The sequence below is a fragment of the Takifugu flavidus genome, chromosome 3 (genome assembly GCF_003711565.1).
Source record: "Takifugu flavidus isolate HTHZ2018 chromosome 3, ASM371156v2, whole genome shotgun sequence".
In the NCBI taxonomy this organism is placed as follows: Eukaryota; Metazoa; Chordata; class Actinopteri; order Tetraodontiformes; family Tetraodontidae; genus Takifugu; species Takifugu flavidus.
The window spans coordinates 3,470,244-3,494,613 of record NC_079522.1 but is presented as its reverse complement, the minus strand read 5'-3'; the positions used below and the strand labels follow the sequence as shown (position 1 = coordinate 3,494,613).

At 49.5% G+C, this 24,370-nt stretch overlaps 2 protein-coding genes and 1 non-coding gene across 4 annotated transcripts in view; 2 read left to right on the top strand and 1 right to left on the bottom strand.

Annotated features, from left to right (window-relative positions):
- The window catches only part of LOC130522554 (lysozyme g-like), a 10,311-nt gene extending 861 nt beyond the window's left edge, over positions 1-9,450 (top strand). The window contains exons 2-11 of one of the 2 annotated variants that reach the window (XM_057027061.1): positions 902-1,181; positions 1,263-1,321; positions 4,363-4,575; positions 4,673-4,753; positions 5,026-5,175; positions 5,332-5,409; positions 8,003-8,087; positions 8,161-8,278; positions 8,429-8,567; positions 8,786-9,450. In XM_057027061.1, coding sequence (XP_056883041.1) covers positions 902-1,181; positions 1,263-1,321; positions 4,363-4,575; positions 4,673-4,753; positions 5,026-5,175; positions 5,332-5,409; positions 8,003-8,087; positions 8,161-8,278; positions 8,429-8,567; positions 8,786-8,925 — 1,343 coding nt within the window. In that variant the 3' untranslated portion in view covers positions 8,926-9,450. The remainder of the gene's footprint in view (positions 1-901; positions 1,182-1,262; positions 1,322-4,362; positions 4,576-4,672; positions 4,754-5,025; positions 5,176-5,331; positions 5,410-8,002; positions 8,088-8,160; positions 8,279-8,428; positions 8,568-8,785) is intronic. The other variant, XM_057027062.1, reaches the window with a different exon arrangement.
- A 154-nt stretch (positions 9,451-9,604) lies between these two features.
- LOC130523390 (uncharacterized) lies at positions 9,605-22,799 on the top strand. Its single transcript, XM_057028664.1, has 6 exons — positions 9,605-10,616; positions 14,144-14,316; positions 16,163-16,707; positions 16,761-17,205; positions 19,086-19,412; positions 20,759-22,799. Exons 2-5 carry the CDS (start codon positions 14,200-14,202, stop codon positions 19,131-19,133), a joined length of 1,155 nt encoding a protein of 384 aa, XP_056884644.1. The 5' UTR covers positions 9,605-10,616; positions 14,144-14,199; the 3' UTR covers positions 19,134-19,412; positions 20,759-22,799.
- trnag-ucc (transfer RNA glycine (anticodon UCC)) lies at positions 10,469-10,540 on the bottom strand. Its single transcript has one exon. It is a non-coding gene; the product is annotated as a tRNA-Gly (tRNA).
- Positions 22,800-24,370: the final 1,571 nt, after the last annotated feature.

The window sequence follows — 24,370 nt, the reverse complement described above, 5'->3', positions numbered from 1 at the left end:
TGGTTCCACTCAGCCATTTGAGATGGTTGAGATGGTTCCACTCAGCCATTTCAGATGGTTCCACTCAGCCATTTGAGATGGTCCCACTCAGCCATTTGAGATGGTTGAGATGGTTCCACTCAGCCATTTGAGATGGTTCCACTCAGCCATTTGAGATGGTTGAGATGTGTTCCACTCAGCCATTTGAGATGGTTGAGATGTGTTCCACTCAGCCATTTGAGATGGTTCCACTCAGCCATTTGAGATGGTTCCACTCAGCCATTTGAGATGGTTGAGATGGTTCCACTCAGCCATTTGAGATGGTCCCACTCAGCCATTTGAGATGGTCCCACTCAGCCATTTGAGATGGTTCCACTCAGCCATTTGAGATGGTTGAGATGGTTCCACTCAGCCATTTGAGATGGTTGAGATGGTTCCACTCAGCCATTTGAGATGGTCCACTCAGCCATTGAGATGGTCCCACTCAGCCATTTGAGATGGTCCCACTCAGCCATTTGAGATGGTCCACTCAGCCATTTGAGATGGTCCACTCAGCCATTTGAGATGGTTCCACTCAGCCATTTGAGATGGTTGAGATGGTTCCACTCAGCCATTTGAGATGGTTGAGATGGTTCTACCTTTCTTTTCGAAACCTTTCTTTTGGTGTGAGGCTGCTCCATAATTTGTGATGAATTTGAGGAACACAGTTTTGTGAGTGAGAGTCCGTTAGAACAGTTCCTGGGTTGGTTCTTCCAGCCCCAGATCGGGGCACCAACACGGCGTTTTGCTCTTTGAGCTCATGTATCGACACATCGGTGTTGCCAGACCCACAACTCGTCCGTTCAGACTTTTTTAAATTCAGTGATTGTAAATTCAGATGTAAACTTGAACTTCACAGGATGATGTCCACGACCGTTTCCAGGTCACGTTCTCCACAGGAACCCAGCTGGACGGCTGTATGCATTTGAAGGGAAAGATGTGGCCCTGCCGTGTGGTCTGGGCGCTCCGCTCAGCCTCTCCCAAGTCACCGCTGTGGAGTGGCTGCGGGTGGACGGCCCCTCGCCCCAGTCGGTGCATGTCCTCCGCTTGAGTGAGGATCTGGTGAAGGACCATGCTCAAGATTACCTGGGGAGGACGACCATCCTAAAAAATGGCTCCTTGAAGCTGGTGGGAGTCCGACAACAGGACACGGGCATCTACAAGTGCGTGACACCGACACATTGGTGATGAAGCTCTGGGGGTCACCTGAAGATATGTTCCATCAGCACTTATTTTGGTTTCAGGTGTGTCCTGCTGACAGGATCAGCTCTGGAAAAAGAAGCGATTGTCTCTCTCCTTGTTGGTATGTTCTGCATGCTAACAGCAGCTGAGCTAGCTGGAGTCGTTAAGGTAACACGGAGATCGAGTGACACGACCAAAGGCAGCTCTGTGGCAGCACGGCGACCTTCATCCGTTTGCTTCTGCAGACTCCTGCAGCCTCTCTCGCTGCTCCCAGGAACGGTCCAGGAAGTCCTTCCTGCCGTCCGCCGTTAGCTTCTGTAACCCTGTGCTCTCTTGACTGGATTTGGGCATCCAACCCTCCAACCCATTCAGCTCCATTAACTTTAATAATCTAATCCTATTCTTATTTCCATGCTTCTGTAAATATACCTGCTGCTATTTGTGTCTATATACTATATTTATATTCTTCATATCTATGCTGCTACTACAAGTCAAGTTCCCTACAGGGATGAATCAAGTCAATCTTAATCTTAATAGGGTGCTTGTCTCATTTACCGTGTTCTCCGGAGTTTAAGACGCACCAGCCAAAAAATGCATCATCAAGAAGAAAAATAAATATACCGTATTGGCCCGAATATAAGACGACCCTGATTATAAGACGACCCCCTCTTTTTCAAGACTCAAGTTTGAAAAAAGACTTTTTGAACACCAAATTTAATTTATACAGAAAATAATTACAGTACATCTGAAACAAATGATTATATCTTCGACCCACTTTTCTCCAGATTGTCGCTACATTTCTCTATTTTCTGTTATCTCTTTTATTTTCTTCTCTTTTCTTTCTTACCGCTATTTTTACTTTTCTTCTTCGTGCTACCGCTATTTTTATTTTTCTTCTTCGTGAGAGGGGTTCGCTTTGGCCTGGGACGTTAAGTTCAGCATTCGCTTTAAATATATCTGGCGCCATCTAGCGTTGTGAATGGGTATAATGTCTAGACCGCGAATGTAAGACGACCCCCACTTTTTCAGTCTTATTTCAACGCAAAAAACACCGTCTTATATTCGGGCCAATACGGTATAAGTCGCACTGGACTATAAGTCGCATTTTAGGGGAAAATTTATTTGATAAATACGAGACCAAGAACATACATTTCATCTTGAAATCCGATTAAAATAATAACGGATTAACCACAGGCTGAATAGGGTTACGGTGTGCTAACGTTCATTAGCATACATTCAGCTACATGACGCACAATGAAGTCAGTACGTGTCTGCTTTGTTACCGTAACATACGGTCATTCAGACTATAACTTAAAGAACATCCGAGCAAGTTTCCCGAATCCAAGGTAGTTTTCTCTGTCAACTGGACTGGGTTTCTTCTCTTGAAACACAGAAATAAACTTCCTTGATAACTTCCTTCAAGGAAGTTTATTTCTGTGTTTCAAGAGAAGAAACCCAGTCCAGTTGACAGAGAAAACTACCTTGGATACAATGACCTGGATGACTGAGAATTTACACAGACAAGTTTCCCGAACAATCAGGTCTCATTCCACGTCAGGAAATCCACTGAATTCTTCGTCCTCAGTGTCACTTCTTAACAACTCCACCAACGCCGGAGGTAGACGAAGCGCCGCTTCCTGTTCGCTTTCGTCAGACCTGTCATCAGTTGCGGTTCCAATTATTCCGGCCTTTCTGAGTCCCGACAGGATGTTTCGCTTGTCACTGAAGCCCAGGCTTTGTCGATCCTCCCAATGACTTCCAGGAAAGTTGCGTGGTGCATTCCCCCGGTTGGTGTGAAGCTCCGTCCATCATCCACTACTCCCACAGCTCACGCAAGGCTGCCGGGAAGCTCCGGTTCACGGAGACGTCAAGTGGCTGGAGAATAGTGCGCTGGCACGCTGTCATCAGCTGCAGGGCTTTGGGTGTTCCGAAGAGGCCGTCTGGCCGTTTGGTGGAGCACTTCCTTACTGGATGTTTCCATGGTTTTCCATGGTTTTCCATGGTTTTCCATGGTTTTCTTCCATCTCCACGACATGCCAGCACCACTGTGAAGTGTGATTCCTCGTGACCAGTTGTTACTATATTCACACTCTTTTGCCCTTTTTCTGCGACGCTTCGGCCCATGGGAACGTCGGATGTGAGGGGGACCGTGTCCATGTTAATAATAGGGTCCGTGTCAAGTTCCGAGGAACTCACGGAAACTGTCAGCCTTGGCTTGGAAGTCTGCTGGCAGTTTCTGGCACATGGCTGTCCTCGCTCTGCTCGAGAGGTAACACCAAGAAGGTCCTCCCACATCATTTATATTCATCTCCTTGGCGACCACCTGATGGTTGCGTGGAGACGCAACTGCGCTGTTGTCAAGCCTCTCCCGGCGGAGCGTTGTTCGAGCACCCGTATGCGGACTCCTTCCTCTCGCTCTGGCCACCGAGCTTTTAGCCCGCGATTAGCTTTTTTTGTCTTCTTCATTGCAGCAAGAGTAACCTCTGCTTTTCGCCAGTCCCTCACAAGTTTCTCGCTAACTCCGAACGTTCTTTCTGCTGCTCGATGACCATTTTCGGCTGCATACTTCAGCACTTGCAGTTTATAATCTGCAGAATAGGATTTTCTTTTTGATGGCACGTTTCCTGCTCTTCTCAGTGGTCTTTTTAAGCTACTGGTTCTGTTGAAATTTTACATTTTCGGTGGTCCAGAAGTAGCGGATACAGGTACACAAGCCTAGAGCGCCCTCTTGTGGTCGTCAGTGTGAAAATAACGAACATGTGAAATTGCCAAAAGTAATAATGTATTTATTAAACATATAAGTCGCTCCGGTGTACAAGTCGCACCCCCTGCCAAGCTATGAAATAAAGTGCGACTTATAGTCCGGAAAATACGGTAATCTTCATCTGGGGGCGGAGTTGTTTGTTTTCCTAGATTTTTGGTCAATAGTGACCTGGTTCCTGTAGTTTCCTCTACTTACGAGATGTTTTATTTTGAAGCGAGACTACAGTGACTCAAATTGTTGCTGTGGAACAATTTGAACATCTCCCATCTTGTTGTGAAGGACAAATTAAAGGTCATCTGTGGCTCACAGCTTAGTGAGATCCTGCAGAGAAGCAGAGCCAGTTCAGGAGGGTTGGAGGGCTGATCTGGATGTCTTTTTTACGTTTTGTTTGTTTGCAGTTCAGGGACCTGAGGTGAACTTCCTGCTATGGAGAACTGCAGCCAATCAACTCTTTGTGTTGTGCAAGTCCAGCGGATGGAACCCCAAACCACTGCTTTCCATTCTGGACTGGAGGAGATCCAGAGTTCCAACCATGGTTGAGCCGGAGGTTTCGGTCCAACCCGACGGCCTTTTTTCTGTCAGCATGCGTGTGAACATGGAAGCAGTCCACGGTAACTCTACGATGCCAAAAGATTCAAAATCCCCCGACAAACACTCCGTCTCTGGGATATAAGGTTCTGCTGTACTGGTCCTCTTTGCCCGCTTCAGGACCCGGAAACAAAAGTGTGATCTGTCAAATGGAAGTCCCCGATCAGCACCTGATCATTGAGCGGATGATCCCCATCACAGGTGAACGTCCAACCCCCCCAACTCTGAAGGTTAGCGTAACGCTGAAATGAGATGTGCGCTCGACCGGCAGATGAATGTGATCGATTGACAGCAAGAGGCAGAAACGACTGAGTAGCTTAGAATCGATGAAACGAGCATTGGTGGAAAGTTTTCTGCCTTTTTCTTCTGTGAACTTTGCTGTGAACGTCTGAAATCCTGGAAGCTAGCAGGTCAGAATCTCTGATGAATGTTGATGCTTTGACCTTTCTCCTCGGACTCCTCCCCTCACTTAGACGACTACGTGCCCAGCGACGAGAGGCCTGGATGGATCCCCGAGAGCATCGTGGGCATCGTGGGTGTTGTGGAGCTGTGTGTGATCATCGGGGCTGCGATCAGATATTTTGCCCCAGATTGGAGGACGAACACGTATGAGAGTTTGACAGGTGTGTTCCTCAGTCAGGTGGCCACAATAATGCTGATGTTATCAGGTATATCTGTCGTGTGTTTCCAGGTGAGCAGACATCCACAGGTGAGCCTCTGTTAAGGGCAGATGTCCCCCTCAAACTGAAGCTGCTTCTCCTCCCATTTATCTGTTTTAGAGTACGGCAGGACGGGCCAGCTGACAACAGACGGAGCTTCTGAAGATACCTGCAAAGCAAGTGGACTTAGGGTCCGAGGTCAGAGGTCATGATCAATTGTGTCACTTTTAATGATGTGTAATGTGTTCAGAAGCTTCTATGTGTCTGAATGGATGTGTACATTTATATTATTGATCTGTACCTAGGAATATTGGTTCTTTTTCTTCTCGTGGCTCCTTCATAGTTTCTAGAGTTTGTTTGGTTGTTTTTGTTTTTTCTTTCTCTGGCTTGTCGGTCGGTCGGCCTCCCTCCCTCCCATCCTGGAGCAGTTTGCGGGTGCAGCAGCCTAAGCAGAGATGCCCACACTTTTCCCCCCGAGCCACATAGTCTCTCCAGCCTGTCCTGGATCTCTGGATCTGCCTCTGGCCTCCTCCCAGTGGGACAGGCCTGGAACACCTCCCTAAGGAGGCGTCCAGGAGCCACCACAGCTGACTCCTTGTGACACAAAGAAGCAGTGGCTCTACTCTGAGCTCCTCCTGAGTGACTGAGCTTCTCACCCGATCTCGAAAGAAGCGCCCGGCCACCCTGCATGGGAAAGTCATTTTGACTGCTTGTAGTATTGATCTTTTCCTTTTGGTCATTACCAAGGTTATTGCCCATGGGTGAGAGTAGACTGACCGGTAAATCAAGAGCCTTGCCTTGCCGCTAAGCTCTCTTTACCATAAAGGCCCAGTGCACCGACTGCATCGCTGCGGAGGCTGCACCCATCCGCCTCTCATTCTCATGCCCCATCCTTCCCGTACTCGTGAACTCGGCTGCAGGCCGCCTCGGTACAAGCTGGAGCTCCTGGTTTGATGAGGCCAACAGGACAACATCATCTCCAAGGAGCAGAGATGAAATCCTGTGGGTCCCAAACCAGGGTCCCTCCTGCCCCTGGCTACTCCTAGAAATTCTGTCCATACAGATTATGAACAGAACCAAAGGACAGTCCTGCTGAAGTCCGACATGCACTGGAAACAGGTCTGACTGGCTGCCGGCTATGTGAACCAAGCACCCACTCCGTTGGTACAGAGGGCCTCAGATCCTGTACTCATGGAGCAACCCCCACAGAATACCCCAAGGAACACGTTTAATGCCTTTTCCTGATTAACAAAACACACATTTTCTGATTGGCCAAACTCTGCTGAACCCTGAAGCACCCTGTGGAGGGTATAGAGATGTTCCAGTATTCCACAGCCGGGATGAAAACCACATTGTTCCTCCTGGGGTTCGACTATCAGCCCAAATCTCCCCTCCACTACCCTGGCGTAGACCCTCCCAGGTTGGCTGACCAGCTATAGCTGGAACACACCCTCTGGCACCCCTTTTTCAAAAGCAGTACCACCACCCCAGTCTGCCACTCCAGTGCCCCTGTTCCCGACTACCAGACGGATCAGCCAGGACAGCCTTACACCTTCCAGAGACTTGAGGTACTCAGAGTGGATCTCATCCACCCCGAACGCCCCGCCGCCCTGTCGTAGCTTGCTAACTACCACGGTGACTTCGGCTTGGGCGACAGCAGAGTTCTCCTCAGAGTTCCCAGCCTCTGCTTCCTCAGTGAAAAGTGTGAAAATGGGATTGAGGAGCTCCTTCCACCATCCAACAATATCCCCATTTCCGATCAGAAGGTCCCCTCCTGCACTGTAACCAGCGTTGGCAGAGCTGGATGGTTTGCTAGAATTTTTTCGAGGCTGACCAATCTTCTTTCCCCATGGCTTCCCCGAACTCCCAGACCGGAGTTTTTGCCTGTGTAGGACAGCCCACACAGCCGCCTGCTGGTACCCCTCTGCTGATTGGGGAGTTCCACGAGCCCACATGGCCCAATAGAACTCCTCCTTCTGCTTGACGGGATTGCTTACTTAGCACTGGGTTCGGGATTTGCCACCACGACTGGCGTTAGAGACCACGGCTGTGCGCTGAGAACATGGTCCATTCCAACGCAATGTCCCCAAGCCTCCCTCAGGGTCTTTGAGAAACTCTTCCAGAGGTGGGGGTTGAAGACCTTCCTGGCAGTGCTCAGCCAGATGTTCTCAACAGACCATCACAATGCATTTGGGTCTGCCAGGTCTGTCCATCCTCCTCCCCACCAGCGCATCCAACTCACCACTGGGTGGTGATCGGTTGACAGCTGAGCCCATCTCTTTAGCCGAGTGTCCAAAGCATACGGCCAGAGGTCAAGTGAGGCGACAACAAAGTCGATCATCGCACGAATGGACACACTGGTGCATGAACATGGTGCTCGTTAAGGACAAACTGTAATGAACACAGAAGTCCAATAACTAAACACCACTTGGGTTCAGATCAGGGAGTCCGTTGCTCCCAATCACCTGCATCCAGGCGCCTGCCGCCGCTCCCCTTGTGCAACTCCAGAGTAAGGGAGGGTCCAGCCCCTCTCAAGGAGCTGGGGTCAAGACCCTTTGCTGTGCGTCAGCTATCTCCAGCCGCTACCTTTCAACCTCCCGCACAAGCTCAAGCTGTCCCTGTAGCCAGAGGTTTGACCTGAGGATTGGGTCATGGAGGCCCGGGCCACGACTGCCACCCAAACCACATTGCACCTGCCCCTCGTGTATCTTCCTGGGGGGTGCAGAACCTACGGGATCTGATGTAGATTTAATGTGAATATGGGTATTGATCACATTACCCAATGTTTCAGGGACCGAAGCCTCTAACATCCTGGCAGCCAGAGACTTGGAGAAGATGAGGAAGTACAAAGACAGTATCACCCGTGTTGGAAAAAAGTGTGTATTACTGCTAATGTGTGTGTCCGTGTGTGTGTGTGTGTAATGACTGAAACTGTCATGAGTCTCTCAGACTGGCCGTTGAGCCGGCGCTGATCGCAGCCATCATCTCCCGACAGTCGGAGGCTGGAACAAAGCTGAGCCCCTCCGGCTACGGCCAGACTGACCCCAACTGCTTCGGCCTCATGCAGGTGGGGGGGGGGGTGTGTGGGGTGGGGGTGGGGGTGGTTGTGGGGGGTGGTGTGTGTTTGGGTCGGTGTGGGTGGGTGTGGGGGGGTAGGGGTGTGTGTGTGGGTGTGTGTGGGTGTGAGAGAGAGAGTGATTTGATGTGTGTGTTGCAGATCAACAGGCACTACCACGCCATTAAGGGGAGTGCCTACAGCGGCGAGCACATCGACCAGGGCGTCACCTTCCTGATCCAGCTCATCAAGACCATGAGGCGCGTCAGGCCGGCCTGGACCCAAGAGCAGCAGCTCAAAGGTGAGAGGTGCTGACGCCTCTGAAGCGCTGATGCTGCTCCTGCTTCTCGCAGTGCAAATAAACCTTCTGATCTTTGATTTGGGAATTAATTAGCAGCTCAAAGAACGGCAGTTGACAAACATGACACATGTCGTGCAGCTACAGATGCTAATGTTAGCACAGGAAGGGCGGAGCCCTGGAGCTGGGTGACTGATCTCCTGCCCCGTCTTGTGTTTCAGGTGCGCTGGCTTGTTACATCGCAGGAGAGGACAAAGTTATTCCTTTATCCTACGAGGAGTTGGACAGTGTGACGCCCAACAAGGACTTCGCCAGTGACGTGGTCGCCAGAGCTCACTGGTTCGCTCGAAACGGCTTTTGATTGTCCAGTTTTCTTTGTTGTGCAGCCGTTTGGTTGTGGTGTTCTCATCTCTGACTGTGGCGACCAGTTGTCCTTCAACTCTAGTGGTAACGTCAAGCTTCCAGGGCTTTTAGCGCCATTTCCCCGCGGTGGACAAGGAAGCAGCAGGAGTTTTTCTGTGGTTTTTGTCATAAAATAGAGGTATAAACGGAAAATTTCAAAACTGTCAAATTTCATCTCAAGATGATTCAAAGAAGCTTCAGAGTAGAGAAAATAGTTTGAACAGTAAACAAAAGAAACCCTGATAAATGAGACCAATAATATCAGATGAACTCCAGAAACATTAGCATGATGGCGCTGATTTGTGTTTTTATTAATGGTCGATTTCAGCGACTCGCTACACAGAAACAGGAAGCTGAAGGTCGGTCCAAAAACTCTTGGTCTTCATGTAAAACTGAGTCTGCTGTCTGTAATGTGATTATAATCAAAGTTTAATGTCATGCCTTATGATATAGTAAAATAATCTTTGCTCTTTTAAATATACAAGTGTGAAGAGCTTCAGTGAAGCTGCAGCTTCAGCTGGTGAAACAAGGTCCACTGAGGGGTGGTCTGGTAAAAACGGTGCCGTCGTGGGATGAGGCCAAGAACCACATCACGGACCTCAGAAAGGTGTTGTCGTCCAGGTCGGGATTCCACGAAGAACAAGAACAAACCAGAGAGATGAGCAAGCAAACAGCTTTGTCCTCCAGAGCAGGTAGATGAGAAACGGGACGTCCTGGACACTGGTCCAACCTGATGAGGAAACACTTGGACACGCATGGACCGATGTGGCCAGAGCTCTGAACAACGTCCAGGCCTGGGCACCAGTGAGACCGTACAGCCACGTGCACCAATGGGAGAGCCGACACCTCAGGACAGGATTCAGCCTCCACACCCCCAGAAGAGGTGGGACACTCCTCTGAAGACAACCGGAGGATCTTTGGTCAACTGGAACAAGCTTCACTGAACAGAGGAGGCTGAGGCACCAGCTGCTGCTCCCAGTGCTGTACTGGGATCCCTCCCCAGCCAAGGTCACAATGGGTCACACTCACCATCCCATGAGGACCAGGATGACCCCCCCCCCTTTACTGATGCTGATTACCACCAAGGACAGCATTCAGCAAAGCAGTACAGTTTATAGAACTCTGGGATTCACCAGTTGGTTTAAAACTGAAGAAACCTCTCGGACCTGAGGAGAAACATCTCCCCAAAATGAAAGAAAGTCATCTGAAACATCTTGTTTTCACTCACACACCAGGATACACGAGGCTCCTGTAATCATGCCACATGTGGCCGAGAACAAGGAGCATCTCTGAAACGTGCTGTTGACGACAGTCACCCTGGAGCCAGATATCTCAGCACACTTTTGGGCCTCTTCTGGAGTCCAGGCCGCCACGGGACAACGAGGTTCATGAGAGGGCGTTTGTCAGAAGACGCCATATTTTATCTTTTGAGTAAAAAACCATCGGAATGCGTAAAGAAAAGTCCGCAAAAAAAAAAAAAAAATTGTTAAAACAGTACGTCATGCGTTGGCCGGGAATCGAACCCGGGTCAACTGCTTGGAAGGCAGCTATGCTAACCACTATACCACCAACGCTACGCACGTGAGACTCAGCTCAGAGTTCAGCTACCCAATTAGGCCTGAGTCACACCAATCAACGGCAGTTTAACTGGTAATTGGATCAATAATTCCATTCTAAATGTGTCTTCCCGTCCACATGCCGAGGGTTCGGGTGAAACTTCAACAGCGCGTGAACGAGCAGCGCTCCTGAAACATAATGCGCCACAGACGCGGGCAGCGCTCTCTCTCCTCGTGCTGCCGTCTCTCGACCGCTCTCTGTTCCCGGCAGGCAGCCAATCACGTGCGTCGTCTCGCGCCTCCTGTTTTCCTCTCACCTCGCCTGAACACCAATCAGGCCGCTCACACTGTGAACGCGGCACGCGCCGCCACGGGTGCTGCTGACAGCGTGGCGGAGGGCACGAGCCCACACGCACATACACAGAGACACACTCACGCATACCCACGTGTACACACGTATACATGCGCGCTCGCACACACCCCCCCTCCCCTTCACGCTAGCCCAACGCACACATCCGTTCACAACCTCCACCGCCCTCCAATGGTGCTTTGTGTGTGTGTGTGTGTGTGTGCGTGCGTGCGTGCGTGCGTGTCTGCCCGCCCCTGCAGGGTCGACACTGAGCCGCTTTCTTCTCCTCTCCTCTCCTCTCGACCCAGCTAATTTAATGCCTCCCTCTCTCACCCTGCCGCCTCGCGCTCGTGCCAAGCCCAGGTGATTATCCATCCTCCCCGTTATCCATTACCCCCTCCCTCCATCCTTCATACTCCCTCCTCCTCCTCTTCCTCCTCCTCCTCCTCGGTACCGACAGACCGACAAATCCCTCCCGGTGCTCCTGTCAGCCCCCCACCCCTCTTTTCTTTCTCTTTTTCTCTCTCTTTCTCTCCGTCTCCTTCCCCGCCAGCCATGATCCGTGGCGGGCTAATTCCCAGACGGTCTTCTTCTTCCTCTTCTCCTCCTTCCTCCTCTTCTCCTCCTCCTCCTCCTGGTAAGTAACACACACCGTCCATCTTCTTGTTTTTCCTCCTCCTCTCTCTATCAGGCTGCATGCTGCGTTCACGCTATTTATCGCTTGTTATCGGGTCTGGCTCCCCCCGCCTTCTTCCTCCCTCCTCAGCTCCCTCACACTGTGCCTGAGGTGGGGGGGAGGGGAGGGGGGGTAAGCGGGCTGTGTGGGAGAGCCATTTTCCCCTCACGGCCGGTGGCCGCCGTGACCTTCTGTCGGAGCTCGCGGCGGCCTGGTTGACCAGACAGGGTAATTAGTTACGCCTCGAGGGAAGGGGGGGGGGGGGGCTACACACACTCGCGCACACGCACACAGACACACACCCGCTAGCTATGAGAACAGCCACACATGCACATACACACACGTACTCATATATGCAGACAAACCAGATGTGTGCAGACCCCCCATACACGCACGCGCACACACACAGATCCCCAAAGACGCAGACATGCTCGCGCGCACACACACACACACACACACACACACCACACACACACACACACAGATCCCAAAGACACAGTCATGCTTGTGCACATACACACACACATACACAGATCCCCAAAGACGGAGAAATGCTCGCGCACATACACACACACACAGATCCCAAAGACACAGACATGCTCGTGCACACACACACAGATCCCAAAGACACAGACATGCTCGTGCACACACACACAGATCCCAAAGACACAGACATGCTCGTGCACACACACACAGATCCCAAAGACACAGACATGCTCGTGCACATACACACACACACAACAGCTTTTTTCACTTGTTCAGTTTTTCTTTGAACACTCACACAGGCCTTCACATTCACAAAAGAACTGTGTGTGTGTGTGTGGGGGGGGGGGGGGGTCAGATCAGGGAGGTCAAAGGTCAAAAAAAGCTCCATTTCACCAGTCATATTCTGTGTTTTAACCTGAATTTCTGACATAGTTTATACTATAAATGAATTTTAGAATTTAAACATTTACGGACTCCATTAAATTTCAAAAGAAAACTCTATATTTGATTGAAAGTATGGACGAAGTGAAACAAACAACCTTTGACCCAGAACATCAGCTAACGCGCTTCCAACAGCTTCCACCAGGATTTTGTAGCTAAATGTGAGAGATTTCTGTCAGATCTGCATCTTCACCAACAGGAAATGACAGTCGTCAGGATACGAGTGGACGTTGTTCTTCATTCTGATCTTAAACACACAGAAAGGCAACAGGAGACTCCCCCAAAACATCTGTATCACCATGTGGCCGTGGACGAAGCTCCGCCTCCCACGTTAGCTTAGAATCCTTTAATTGTCATGGACTCTTGAGTCAAGTTTCATTTTTCTACTAACGTTGTCTGGAATATTTACATTTCCATTCGTTGGACCAACACACACATACACACACATCCTTGTACGTCTATCTTTGTGAGGACTTTCCCAGGCATAATACACTCCCCAGCTCCTGACCCAAACCATCACAACTAACCATAACCCTAACCCTAACCATCCCAACTAACCCTAACCCAAACCACCCCAACTAACCATAACCATCCCAACTAACCCTAACCCAAACCATCCCAGCTAACCCTAACCCAAACCATCCCAACCAACCCTAACCATCCCAACTAACCCTAGCCCAGACCATCCCAACTAAACCTAACCATCCCAACTAACCCTAACACTCCCCAGCTCCTGACCCAAACCATCCCAACCAACCCTAACCCAAACCATCCCAGCTAACCCTAACCCAAACCATCCCAACCAACCCTAACCCAAACCATCCCAACTAACCCTAATCCAAACCATCCCAGCTAACCCTAACCCAAACCATCCCAACTAATCCTAACCCTAACCATCCCAACTAACCCTAACCCAAACCACCCCAACCATCCCTAACCCAAACCATCCCAACTAACCCTAACCCAAACCATCCCAGCTAACCCTAACCCTAACCATCCCAACTAACCCAAACCACCCAAACAACCCTAACCCAAACCATCCCAACTAACCCTAACCATCCTAACTAACCCTAACCCAAACCAACCCAGCTAACCCTAACCCAAACCATCCCAGCTAATCCTAATCCTAAACCAAAACAACCCAACTAACCCTAACCCTCCCAACCAACCCTAACCCAAACCATCCCAGCTAACCCTAGCCCTAACTAACCCTAAACCTTAAAACTGGTTTTAACCCTCAAACAGATCTTTGAATTTGTGAGGACCAGCAAAAATGTCCTCACACATAAAGTCACATTCACATACAGACACACAAGGATACACTCATACAGATACGCAATTATAATTATACACACACAGATGCAAATTCATATAAACACTCACACTCACACGCACACACCCACATACAGACAAACACACTCACACATAGAAATAGTCACATGCAGACACACATACACACACTTAGACACACATACACAGACTCACACAGAGACACAACATTATACAGACAGACACACACTCACACATAGAAGCACACTCACACAGAAACATGGAAACACACTCAAACACACATACACAGACACACTTAGCCACTCAGACACACTCACACACACACACAGATGTGATCCTGGGTCATTGTCTGTCTTGTCTCTCTATATCTTGACTCCAGAGCAGAAGTAGCTGCTCGCCATCTTCCCTCCTGAGCGAGCGAGTGTGCGTGAGGTCATGTCAGGCATGACCAGTGGCGTGTGTGTGGAGAGCGACCTCTCCTCCGTGCTCCAGAGAAGCTCTGTCCCCTCACACCACCACTCCAGTCACCATGGTTACAGCGGCCAGGGACAGGTGAGTTGAATATACACACTGCCAACATCCCTCTGGTTTAACCTCCCAAATCACTAACTGACTAACCCTAACCCTGACCCTAACCCTAACTGACTAACCCTGACCCTGACCCTAACTGACTAGCCCTGACCCTAACACTAACTGACTAACCCTGACCCTAACACTAACTGACTAACCCTGACCCTAACACTAACTGACTAACCTGACCCTAACACTAACTGACTAACCCTAACCCTAACACTAACTGACTAACCCTGACCCTAACACTAACTGATTAACCCTGACCTTAACCCTAACTGACTAACCCTAACCCTAACACTAACTGACTAACCCTAACCCTAACACTAACTGACTAACCCTGACCCTAACACTAACTGACTAACCCTAACCCTACCTGACTAACCCTGACCCTAACCCTAACTGACTACCCTAACCCTAACACTAACTGACTAACCCTGACCCTAACACTAACTGATTAACCCTGACCCTAACCCTAACTGACTAACCCTAACCCTAACACTAACTGACTAACCCTAACCCTAACTGACTAGCCCTGACCCTAACACTAACTGACTAACCCTAACCCTAACTGACTAACCCTGAGCCTAACCCTAACTGACTAACCCTAACCCTAACTGACTAACCCTGACCCTAACCCTAACTGACTAACCCTGACCCTAACACTAACTGACTAGCCCTGACCCTGACTAACCCTGACCCTAACCCTAACTGACTAGCCTGACCCTAACACTAACTGACTAACCCTAACCCTAACTGACTAGCCCTGACCCTAACACTAACTGACTAACCCTAACCCTAACTGACTAACCCTGACCCTAACTGACTAGCCCTGACCCTAACCCTAACTGACTAGCCCTGACCCTAACACTAACTGACTAACCCTAACCCTAACTGACTAGCCCTGACCCTAACACTAACTGACTAACCCTAACCCTAACTGACTAACCCTGACCCTAACCCTAACTGACTAGCCCTGACCCTAACCCTAACTGACTAGCCCTGACCCTAACACTAACTGTCTAACCCTAACCCTAACTGACTAGCCCTGACCCTAACACTAACTGACTAACTCTAACCCTAACTGACTAACCCTGACCCTAACCCTAACTGACTAGCCCTGACCCTAACACTAACTGACTAACCCTGACCCTAACCCTAACTGACTAACCCTGACCCTAACAGTAACTGACTAACCCTAACCCTAACTGACTAACCCTAACCCTAACTGACTAGCCCTGACCCTAACCCTAACTGACTAGCCCTACCCTAACCCTAACTGACTACCCTGACCCTAACACTGACTGACTAACCCTAACTACTGACTAACCCTGACCCTAACCCTAACTGACTAACCCAAACCTAACCCTAACTAACCCTAACACTAACTGACTAACCCTAACCCTAACTGACTAACCCTGACCCTAACACTAACTGACTAGCCCTGACCCTAACACTAACTGACTAGCCCTGACCCTAACACTAACTGACTAACCCTAACCCTAACTGACTAAGCCTAATCCTAACTGACCAACCCAAACCCTAACTGACTAACCCTAATCCTAACTGACTAACGCTAACTGACTAACCCTGACCCTAACCCTAACTGATTGACCCTAACCCTAACTGATTAACGCTAACCCTAACTGACTAACCCTAATCCTAACTGACCAACCCAAACCCTAACTGACTAACCCTAACCCTAACTGACTAACCCTAAAACTAACTGACTAACCCTAACCCTAACTGACTAACCCTAACCCTAACTGACTAACCCTAACCCTAACTGACTGATAATGACAGTAAAAATATGAAACCATCTTTTCAGATGTCGAGTCTGGCGCCGGTCCTGGACTACACCACGGAGATGGACCGGTACCGTTCCTCCTTTGCTAGTTTCTACAAGACCAACGTTAACATGAACGTCACAAATTTTCCGCAGTCTGCAAAACTGGCGGCACGTTTAGCAGCTGCCACGCCCATATTTCCACCTGCCGCTGCAAGGCTCGGTGCTATGGCAACGGCACCTTGGGGTTGTCATGACAACATGAACATGAACCACCCAGCAGCCATGTTCTGGGGTCGAGCAAAACCCGTGACCACTGCCCCGACACACCACCACCATCACCACCACCCTGCAGCGGCATCAGGACACGGCTCCTCGCACACCCCCAGCACCAGCATGCCCCCTGTGGTGGGGGGTCAGGAGGGGGGGGGGGAGGAAGTGGGCGGAGCAGTGAAGGGGCAGCAGCTGAGAAGTCTGGAAACAATCCCGCCTCACTTCCTGTGGCACAGGCAACGCCACATCAATATCCTGTGGCGCAGACGAACGGAAACTTTCTCCCTGCGTATGGCGGCGCGGCAGACTGTGGCGTCATGAACAAACAGGGACACGCCCACCCAGACATGATGGGCCTATCGGAGAGCACGAGCTGCAATGGTGGAGGTGTGATGGGCGGCGGCTTCCTGGGGGGGCTGGGATTACCGCCTGGCGTGATCGTAATGACAATGGGTTCAGCGGCCAGCGGCATCTCTGACGCCAGCAGCGCCTTCCAGATGACCGGGGGTCAAAGGGCGTTGACAGACACTCAGCAGCACGCCAACTCCTCCCCCTGCCCCTCTTCCTCCTCGCCATCATCTTCAGGAGCTGCGGCGGGAGGAGTGGTGTTGTCATCTTCCACATCTTCATCATCGGGGACAGTGGCCAAGAGGAAGAGGAAACGCTGTGGCGTGTGCGGACCGTGCAGGCGCCTCATCAACTGTGGCGTGTGCTCGTCCTGCCGCAACAGGAAGACGGGTCACCAGATCTGCAAGTTCAGGAAGTGTGAGGAGCTGAAGAAGAAGCCTGGGGGAGGAGGGGGGGTGCTCGAGGTGAGGGGGTTCACCCACACACACACACACACACACAATTCATCCTCCAGCTCTACAATCTGACCCCTGACCCCTGACCCCTGACCTTAACACAACTCTGACCAAAACCTTCAAACACATCATCAAAACTGTGAGCACCAGACAAAATGTCCTCACTCTGCTTGTAATTTACAAAACATAGTGTGCGTGTGTGAGTCTGTGTGTGTGAGTCTGTGTGTGTGAGTCTGTGTGTGTGTGTGTGTGAGTGTGTGTGTCTGTGTGAGTCTGTGTGTGTGTGTGTGTGTGTGTGTGTGTGAGTGTGTGTGTCTGTGTTTGGTTAGTCTGTCTGTGTGAGTCTGTGTGTGTGTGTGTGTGTGAGAGTGAGTCTGTGTGGAGTGTGTGTCTGTGTGTGTGAATGTGTGTGTCTGTGTGAGTGTGTGTGTGTGTGTGTGTGTGTGTGAGTCTGTGTGTGAGTGTGTGTCTGTGTGTGGTGTGTCTGTGTGAGTGTGTGTGTGAGTGTGTAAGTGTGTCTGTGTGAGTGTGTGTGTGTGTGTCTGTGTGAGTGTGTGTGTAAGTGTGTGTGTGTGAGTGTGTGTGTGTGTGTGTGAGTGTGTGTGTGCTGTTGAATCCCACTGATTCTCAGTCTGTCTCTCTAACACCCGTCTGTCTCTCCAACACCCGTCTGTCTCTCCAACACCTGTCTGTCTCTAACACCTGCCTGTCTCTAACACCTGCCTGTCTCTAACACCTGTCTGTCTCTAACACCTGCCTGTCTCTAACACCTGTCTGTCTCTAACACCTGTCTATCTCTAACACACCTGTCTATCTCTCTAACACCTGTCTATCTCCAACACCTGTCTGTCTCTCTAACACCTGTCTATCTCAAACACCTGTCTGTCTCTCTAACACCTGTCTGTCTCTCTAACACCTGTCTATCTCCAACACCTGTCTATCTCCAACACCTGTCTGTCTCCAACACCTGCCTGTCTCTAACACCTGCCTGTCTCTAACACCTGTCTATCTCTAACACCTGTCTATCTCTCTAACACCTGTCTATCTCCAACACCTGTCTGTCTCTCTAACACCTGTCTATCTCCAACACCTGTCTGTCTCTCTAACACCTGTCTGTCTCTCTAACACCTGTCTATCTCCAACACCTGTCTGTCTCTCTCTACACCTGTCTGTCTCTCTAACACCTGTCTGTCTCTAACACCCGTCTGTCTCTCTAACACCTGTCTATCTCTCTAACACGTGTCTATCTCCAACACCTGCCTGTCTCTAACACCTGTATATCTCCAACACCTGTCTATCCCCAACACCTGTCTGGCTCTCTAACACCTGTCTATCTCCAACACCTGTCTGTCTCTCTAACACCTGTCTATCTCCAACACCTGTCTGTCTCTAACACCTGTCTGTCTCTCTAACACCTGCCTGTCTCCAACACCTGTCTATCCCCAACACCTGTCTGGCTCTCTAACACTTGTCTATCTCCAACACCTGTCTATCTCTAACACCTGCCTGTCTCCAACACCTGTCTATCTCTAACACCTGTCTGTCTCTCTAACATCTGTCTATCTCTAACACCTGTCTGTCTCTCTAACACATGTCTATCTCCAACACCTGTCTGTCTCTCCAACACCTGTCTGTCTCTCCAACACCTGTCTATCTCCAACACCTGTCTGTCTCCAACACCTGTCTGTCTCTCTAACACCTGTCTATCTCTAGCACCTGTCTGTCTCTCCAACACCTGTCTGTCTCCAACACCTGTCCTTCTCTAACACCTGTCTGTCTCTAACACCTGTCTGTCTCTTTTGAAATGAACTTTTGGTTGTGTGCAGACTCAACTTCAGGTGTTGATGTTGGTGAATGTCCTCATTTTTTCTTGTGTCTTCTCTCATTAGCGCCCCCCCTCTGTCCCCACTGGTGAGGCATTCCGATGGTTCTTCTAGCTCCTCCTCCAGAGGTTCACCGAAGGCAAAACAGGAAGTTACCATCACAAACAAATTACACATCAGGTTGGGATCATTTCAAAACAATGACTAGAAATTCTGGAATGGAACCGGATTCTGGACGATGATTTCATACTGTGTGGACGATGATTAAAGACTCCAAACCCACCAATTCTGCAATAATGACCAAACAGGAGGTGCCTTGGTCACAGGAAGTGCTCACCGGCCAATCAGAAATTGACAATGCCACAGTTGCATGTTCTTTCAACACGTTTGCAGGTAAACTCATAGAAACTCAGCTGTGAGGACAACATGCAGCACTTTTGTATTTTATTTTAAAGATGCTACATTTATGTGACGCCACTAATGCCAGAATCTGACGACTTGAATTTAGCCTGACTTTGACCCAACAGACACATTGCAGACAAATATTTACAGTCACATCTGATTCTTTGGGACCACAGAACAAAGGTCTTCACCCCTTGTTGTGTGACATCATCAAAGATTGGTGATCTGGTGTCCGGGACGCTTCACGACCTCAACATGGGAAATGTGGTGTTTTCCTGCGGTCGTAGAACAAGTGTGACATGTTTTACATGTTCTACACTTGTTCTACATGTCACCTGTGTTCTACATGTCAGACGTGTTCTACATGTCACCTGTGTTCTACATGTCAGACGTGTTCTACATGTCAGACGTGTCCTACATGTCACACGTGTTCTACATGTCACACGTTTCCTACATGTCACACGTGTCCTACATGTCAGACGTGTTCTACATGTCACATGTGTCCTACATGTCAGACGTGTTCTACATGTCACATGTGTCCTACATGTCACACGTGTTCTACATGTCAGATGTGTTCATGTCAGACGTGTTCTACATGTCACACGTGTTCCACATATATGACATGTTCTACATGTCAGATGTGTTCATGTCACACGTGTTCTACATGTCACACGTGTTCTACGACGTGTTCGTAGACATCAACAGACATTAGCCCTTTGATGGAACATTAGAGAAAAGCCACACAAGCATAAAGTTCATCTTATTTTTGTCACAATATCATAAATTCCGTAAAAGTAGTTAAACTTGTGAAACAACCAGGTGACACATTAACTGGTCAGTCAGAACATTTCCAAATGTTGACCTGACCTTAGTGTTCAGACTCTTTGCTCTGACACTTAAATTGGGCTCTGGGGGCTTCCACCTGTCTGTGAGATGTTTCTGCAGCTTGGTTGGAGCCGCTGACTGGTCTAGTTAACCACTGACAGTATGACAGGAAAAACCAAAACCTGAGGTCAGAAGAGCTCAGCCTCGACTGCATCCAGGCTGAGCTCTGGAGGAGGCTACAGACAAATATCTGCTGTGCTGAAGGTTCTCAAACCACTGTGGCTCCATCATTCTGAAATTTAGGAAGTTTGGGACAACCAGAACAATTCCCAGAGCTGGACATCAGACCAAACTGAGCAGTCTGGAGAAAAGGGTGTGAGACATGATCAAGACCAAGCAGCTGTGTTAGTGATCCTGCTGGACCATATCAGTCAAAATATTTCATGTCAAGATTTCGGTTGATTTACCCTCCCTTGAGCTTTACTAATCCATACTGTGTTTTGTCCACTCAGCCTGATGGAAGAGTTGGTGCCAGACCAGTTCCTTGTGGTCCCATCTAAAAGCTCCAGGTCTGGAGTGGACCACCACTGCTTCTGTGTGAACTGTCTCAGTTTGGCCACAAATGGACGATGACTTGACCTCAAAGTAAAGAACTTTTTAAACGTGACCTCAGTTGACTGCTGAACATGGACCCCGTAGGACAGCACTTCCGCTCCAGCTCCTCCTTCAGAAGGCACCTGAACTGAGATGTTCTGAAAAGTTCTGCTTTTGACCACTCTCAGCAGCTGAGACGGTGATTTGCGCGTTTCTCTGTATTTAGGTCTTATTTGTTCTTCTGTGTGATGGTGAAGGTAAACACCTTTACGTCTGTCTGGATTTGAGCAGGAAGTTCTCAGGGCACAGTTGTTTTTCCATTAGAGTTCCAGTTTAAGGACTAAACGTGTATTTTTGTACGTGTAAAATGGAGCCAGTCAAAGGTGTTCAGCTGGTTCCAGCATGGTTCCCATCCTGTCCTTTTCTAAATACAGTTGGATGGTTCTGGAGCATCAGCAGCAGGTTCCTGGTGCCACCAGTGTTGGAGCAGCCACATCTACAGGGCCTGAGACCGGTCCAGTCTGTCACTGCAGCCCTGTTCCTACGTGCACGTAGAAGCATCGTCTCGGTCTGACCAGGCCTCCAAGTCAAACCCATTTCTGTCCCAGCCAATCAGGAGATGGTGGCTTCAACTGCAGCTCCTGCCCTTGTGAACGCTCCTGAATGTAAAGCCCCGACCTGATGGAGTTCCTCCTGGACACAGATGACTGTTCTCTGCAGATGTGGACATCAGCTCATTTATCACCATCGTCTCTGCCCAGTTCTGATTTGCCTGTTTTAAAATCAGGTCCAGACTTGGAGGTGCAGCTGTGGTCCAGAGGACTAAAACCAGCTTGGTGGGAATAACTTCTGAGGATCTCTTGATGGGACATTCGGGTCCAACTGGAACTTCCAGTAAAAGCACAATTGAAACAATCTGAACTCATTTTTTGTCTGGTGGACGCTGATGGGTTTTATGTCCCGTGACTATGTCCTGGTTCCTGACCGGCAAGTCTGGGGCAGTTGGGAACCAGCATCTGCTGAGGAACTGGCTCCCAAACCAGAAGGTCTGGTTTCAGAGGAACATATATGCAGCTGTCATAAGTATCATTTTTTACCAGACAAAAGCTCAAACCAGCACTTGCTACCAAGAACCAAGAACCCGTTTGGTCTAAAAGGTCTGGCAGAGTTTTCAGAACCAGTTTATCTGTTGGATCACTGGAACAGAAGAACGTCTTCAGACTGACCTGGAACATCAGGATGGACCCTCAGTGATGGTGTCAGGCCTGGTCACACCTTTTAATATGCCCACCCTGTCTCACATGCACACACACATGCGCACACACATGCACACATGCAGCACGTCTGTTGATGACCTCTGACCTGGGGCATTTAGGGTTGTTGGGACTCTTTCAGAGATCATTTTGGAGTCTCTTTCTTCTTCATGAAGACTTGCCACGTGCTTAAGAAACAATGTTTGTCAAATTCTGTGAATATGTGAAGCCCAGAAAAGTCTTCAAACACGAGAGAAACTTGATTGACATGTTGATGATCCCCAGAGGGTGAACCCTGACCTTCTCCAGGCCTCCAGCAGGGAAGACGCTGCCTGTCTGTTGGCAGGCAAAGTCCAGGGAGCGTCCACCTTCTTCTGCCGTTAGGTTGGTGGTGACATTTATTTTTAATGATTCAAATATTCCTTTAATCTTTATGAGAAACTTTGGTGAGTTTTGTTGCAAACGAGAAGCACAAAACTGAGGAAGACAGGAAGTGACGACTTCAGCGGGTCCTCACGTGCATGTTCGCCCACCTTTTCTATGTCCACACCCGGTTTCCTGAAAAAAATGCTGCTGCAAATAAACACATGACTTTCTTTTACCACTGGGGCGGCGCTAGTGGTAGTTGTGGTGGTGGGGTGGGGGGGCATCAGTGTTTGGTTTTCTGTCTCCAGTTCTGAGACTTAATAAAGAATTTCAAAGACGAGCGGCTGTGATGTCAGGTGATTGCGTCATACCTGTGTGTGTGTGGGTTTGTGTTTGTCTGTGTGCATTTATGTGTGTGTTCATGTTTGTGTGTCTGCGTGTTTTTGCGTGTGTTTTTGCGCATGTTTCTGTCTGTGTGTGTTGTGTGTACGTATGTGGCCGTACATGTGCGTTTGTATGTGTCTCTGGTTTTGTGTGCCAGTGCCTTTGTGTGTGTACGCGCATGCGTGTGTGTGTTTCTGTTTGTGTGTCTGTATGTGTGTTTTTGCAAGTGTGTGACTGCGTTTGTGTGTCTGTGTGTGTTTGTGTGTAAGGCAGAAAGTGAGAGCTGGCATGAGACAAAATGTTGTCGTGTTTGTGTGAAAAGCCACAGTGAGAAGATGGAACCTCTGTGTGTTGTCCTTGACAACAGTGCAGCCATGTTGCCTGGCAACAGTGCTAACAATGGCTCTCCATCTGTGTTGTAGAATGTGGCGACGTGAGTCGGGGAACATGTTTTTGCTGCCAGTGAGTGTCAGAACCTGAAGGTCTGATCCATCCTGAAGGTCTGCTGGAGGAGGCCTGAGCCCAAACCACTGAGAAGACTCTGGTACCAGCTGGAGGGTCCTCAGCACCAACAGCCTCGGGCCTGAATTCAGAAGCTGCACCAGCTGGGAGGAGATCTTCAAACAGCTACTGTACAGGTGTCCCTGTACAGGACAGGATTCAGCCTCCACACCCCCAGAAGAGGTGGGACACTCCTCTGAAGACAACCGGAGGATCTTTGGTCAACTGGAACAAGCTTCACTGAACAGAGGAGGCTGAGGCACCAGCTGCTGCTCCCAGTGCTGTACTGGGATCCCTCCCCAGCCAAGGTCACAATGGGTCACACTCACCATCCCATGAGGACCAGGATGACCCCCCCCCCCCTTTACTGATGCTGATTACCACCAAGGACAGCATTCAGCAAAGCAGTACAGTTTATAGAACTCTGGGATTCACCAGTTGGTTTAAAACTGAAGAAACCTCTCGGACCTGAGGACACAACTGTGCAGAACCAAGTCCAATTACCTCCCTATTGGGATTATTAGACTAATGAAGCAGCCTCGTAGCTTTTATTGATTTGAGCTCAGCTTTAACTGTAACCAGTCACACATCCTTCAAAAAATGACCCAGTTGGAGGTGAATGAAGTGGTTTCACTGGTTTCTGTGAGACGGGCCACAGCAAGTGGACCACCCCTTCCTTCTGGGACCCCTCAGGGTGGACATGGGGGTTCTGGGACATGGGGTGGACAGCTTTGAGAACCGGTGAGATGCTGGTGGAGCCCAGGTCAATCAAGGGTTAGGGGTCAATCAATCAATCAATCAAGTCAATCTCGGTCGCCGCATTGAGCAGGTGGACGTTGATCAAGACTTAAGGTGGCAAATGTCATGTGTGTGTGTGTGTGTGTGTGCGTTTGCGTGTGTGCGTGTGTGCGTGCGTGCGTGCGTGTGTGTGTGTGCTCCAGCTCATGTGTTCCATCACAGCCTTGTGTAGCTTTTCTCCACCCACCGACCAACTCACCGACCAACTCACCGACCAACTCACCGACC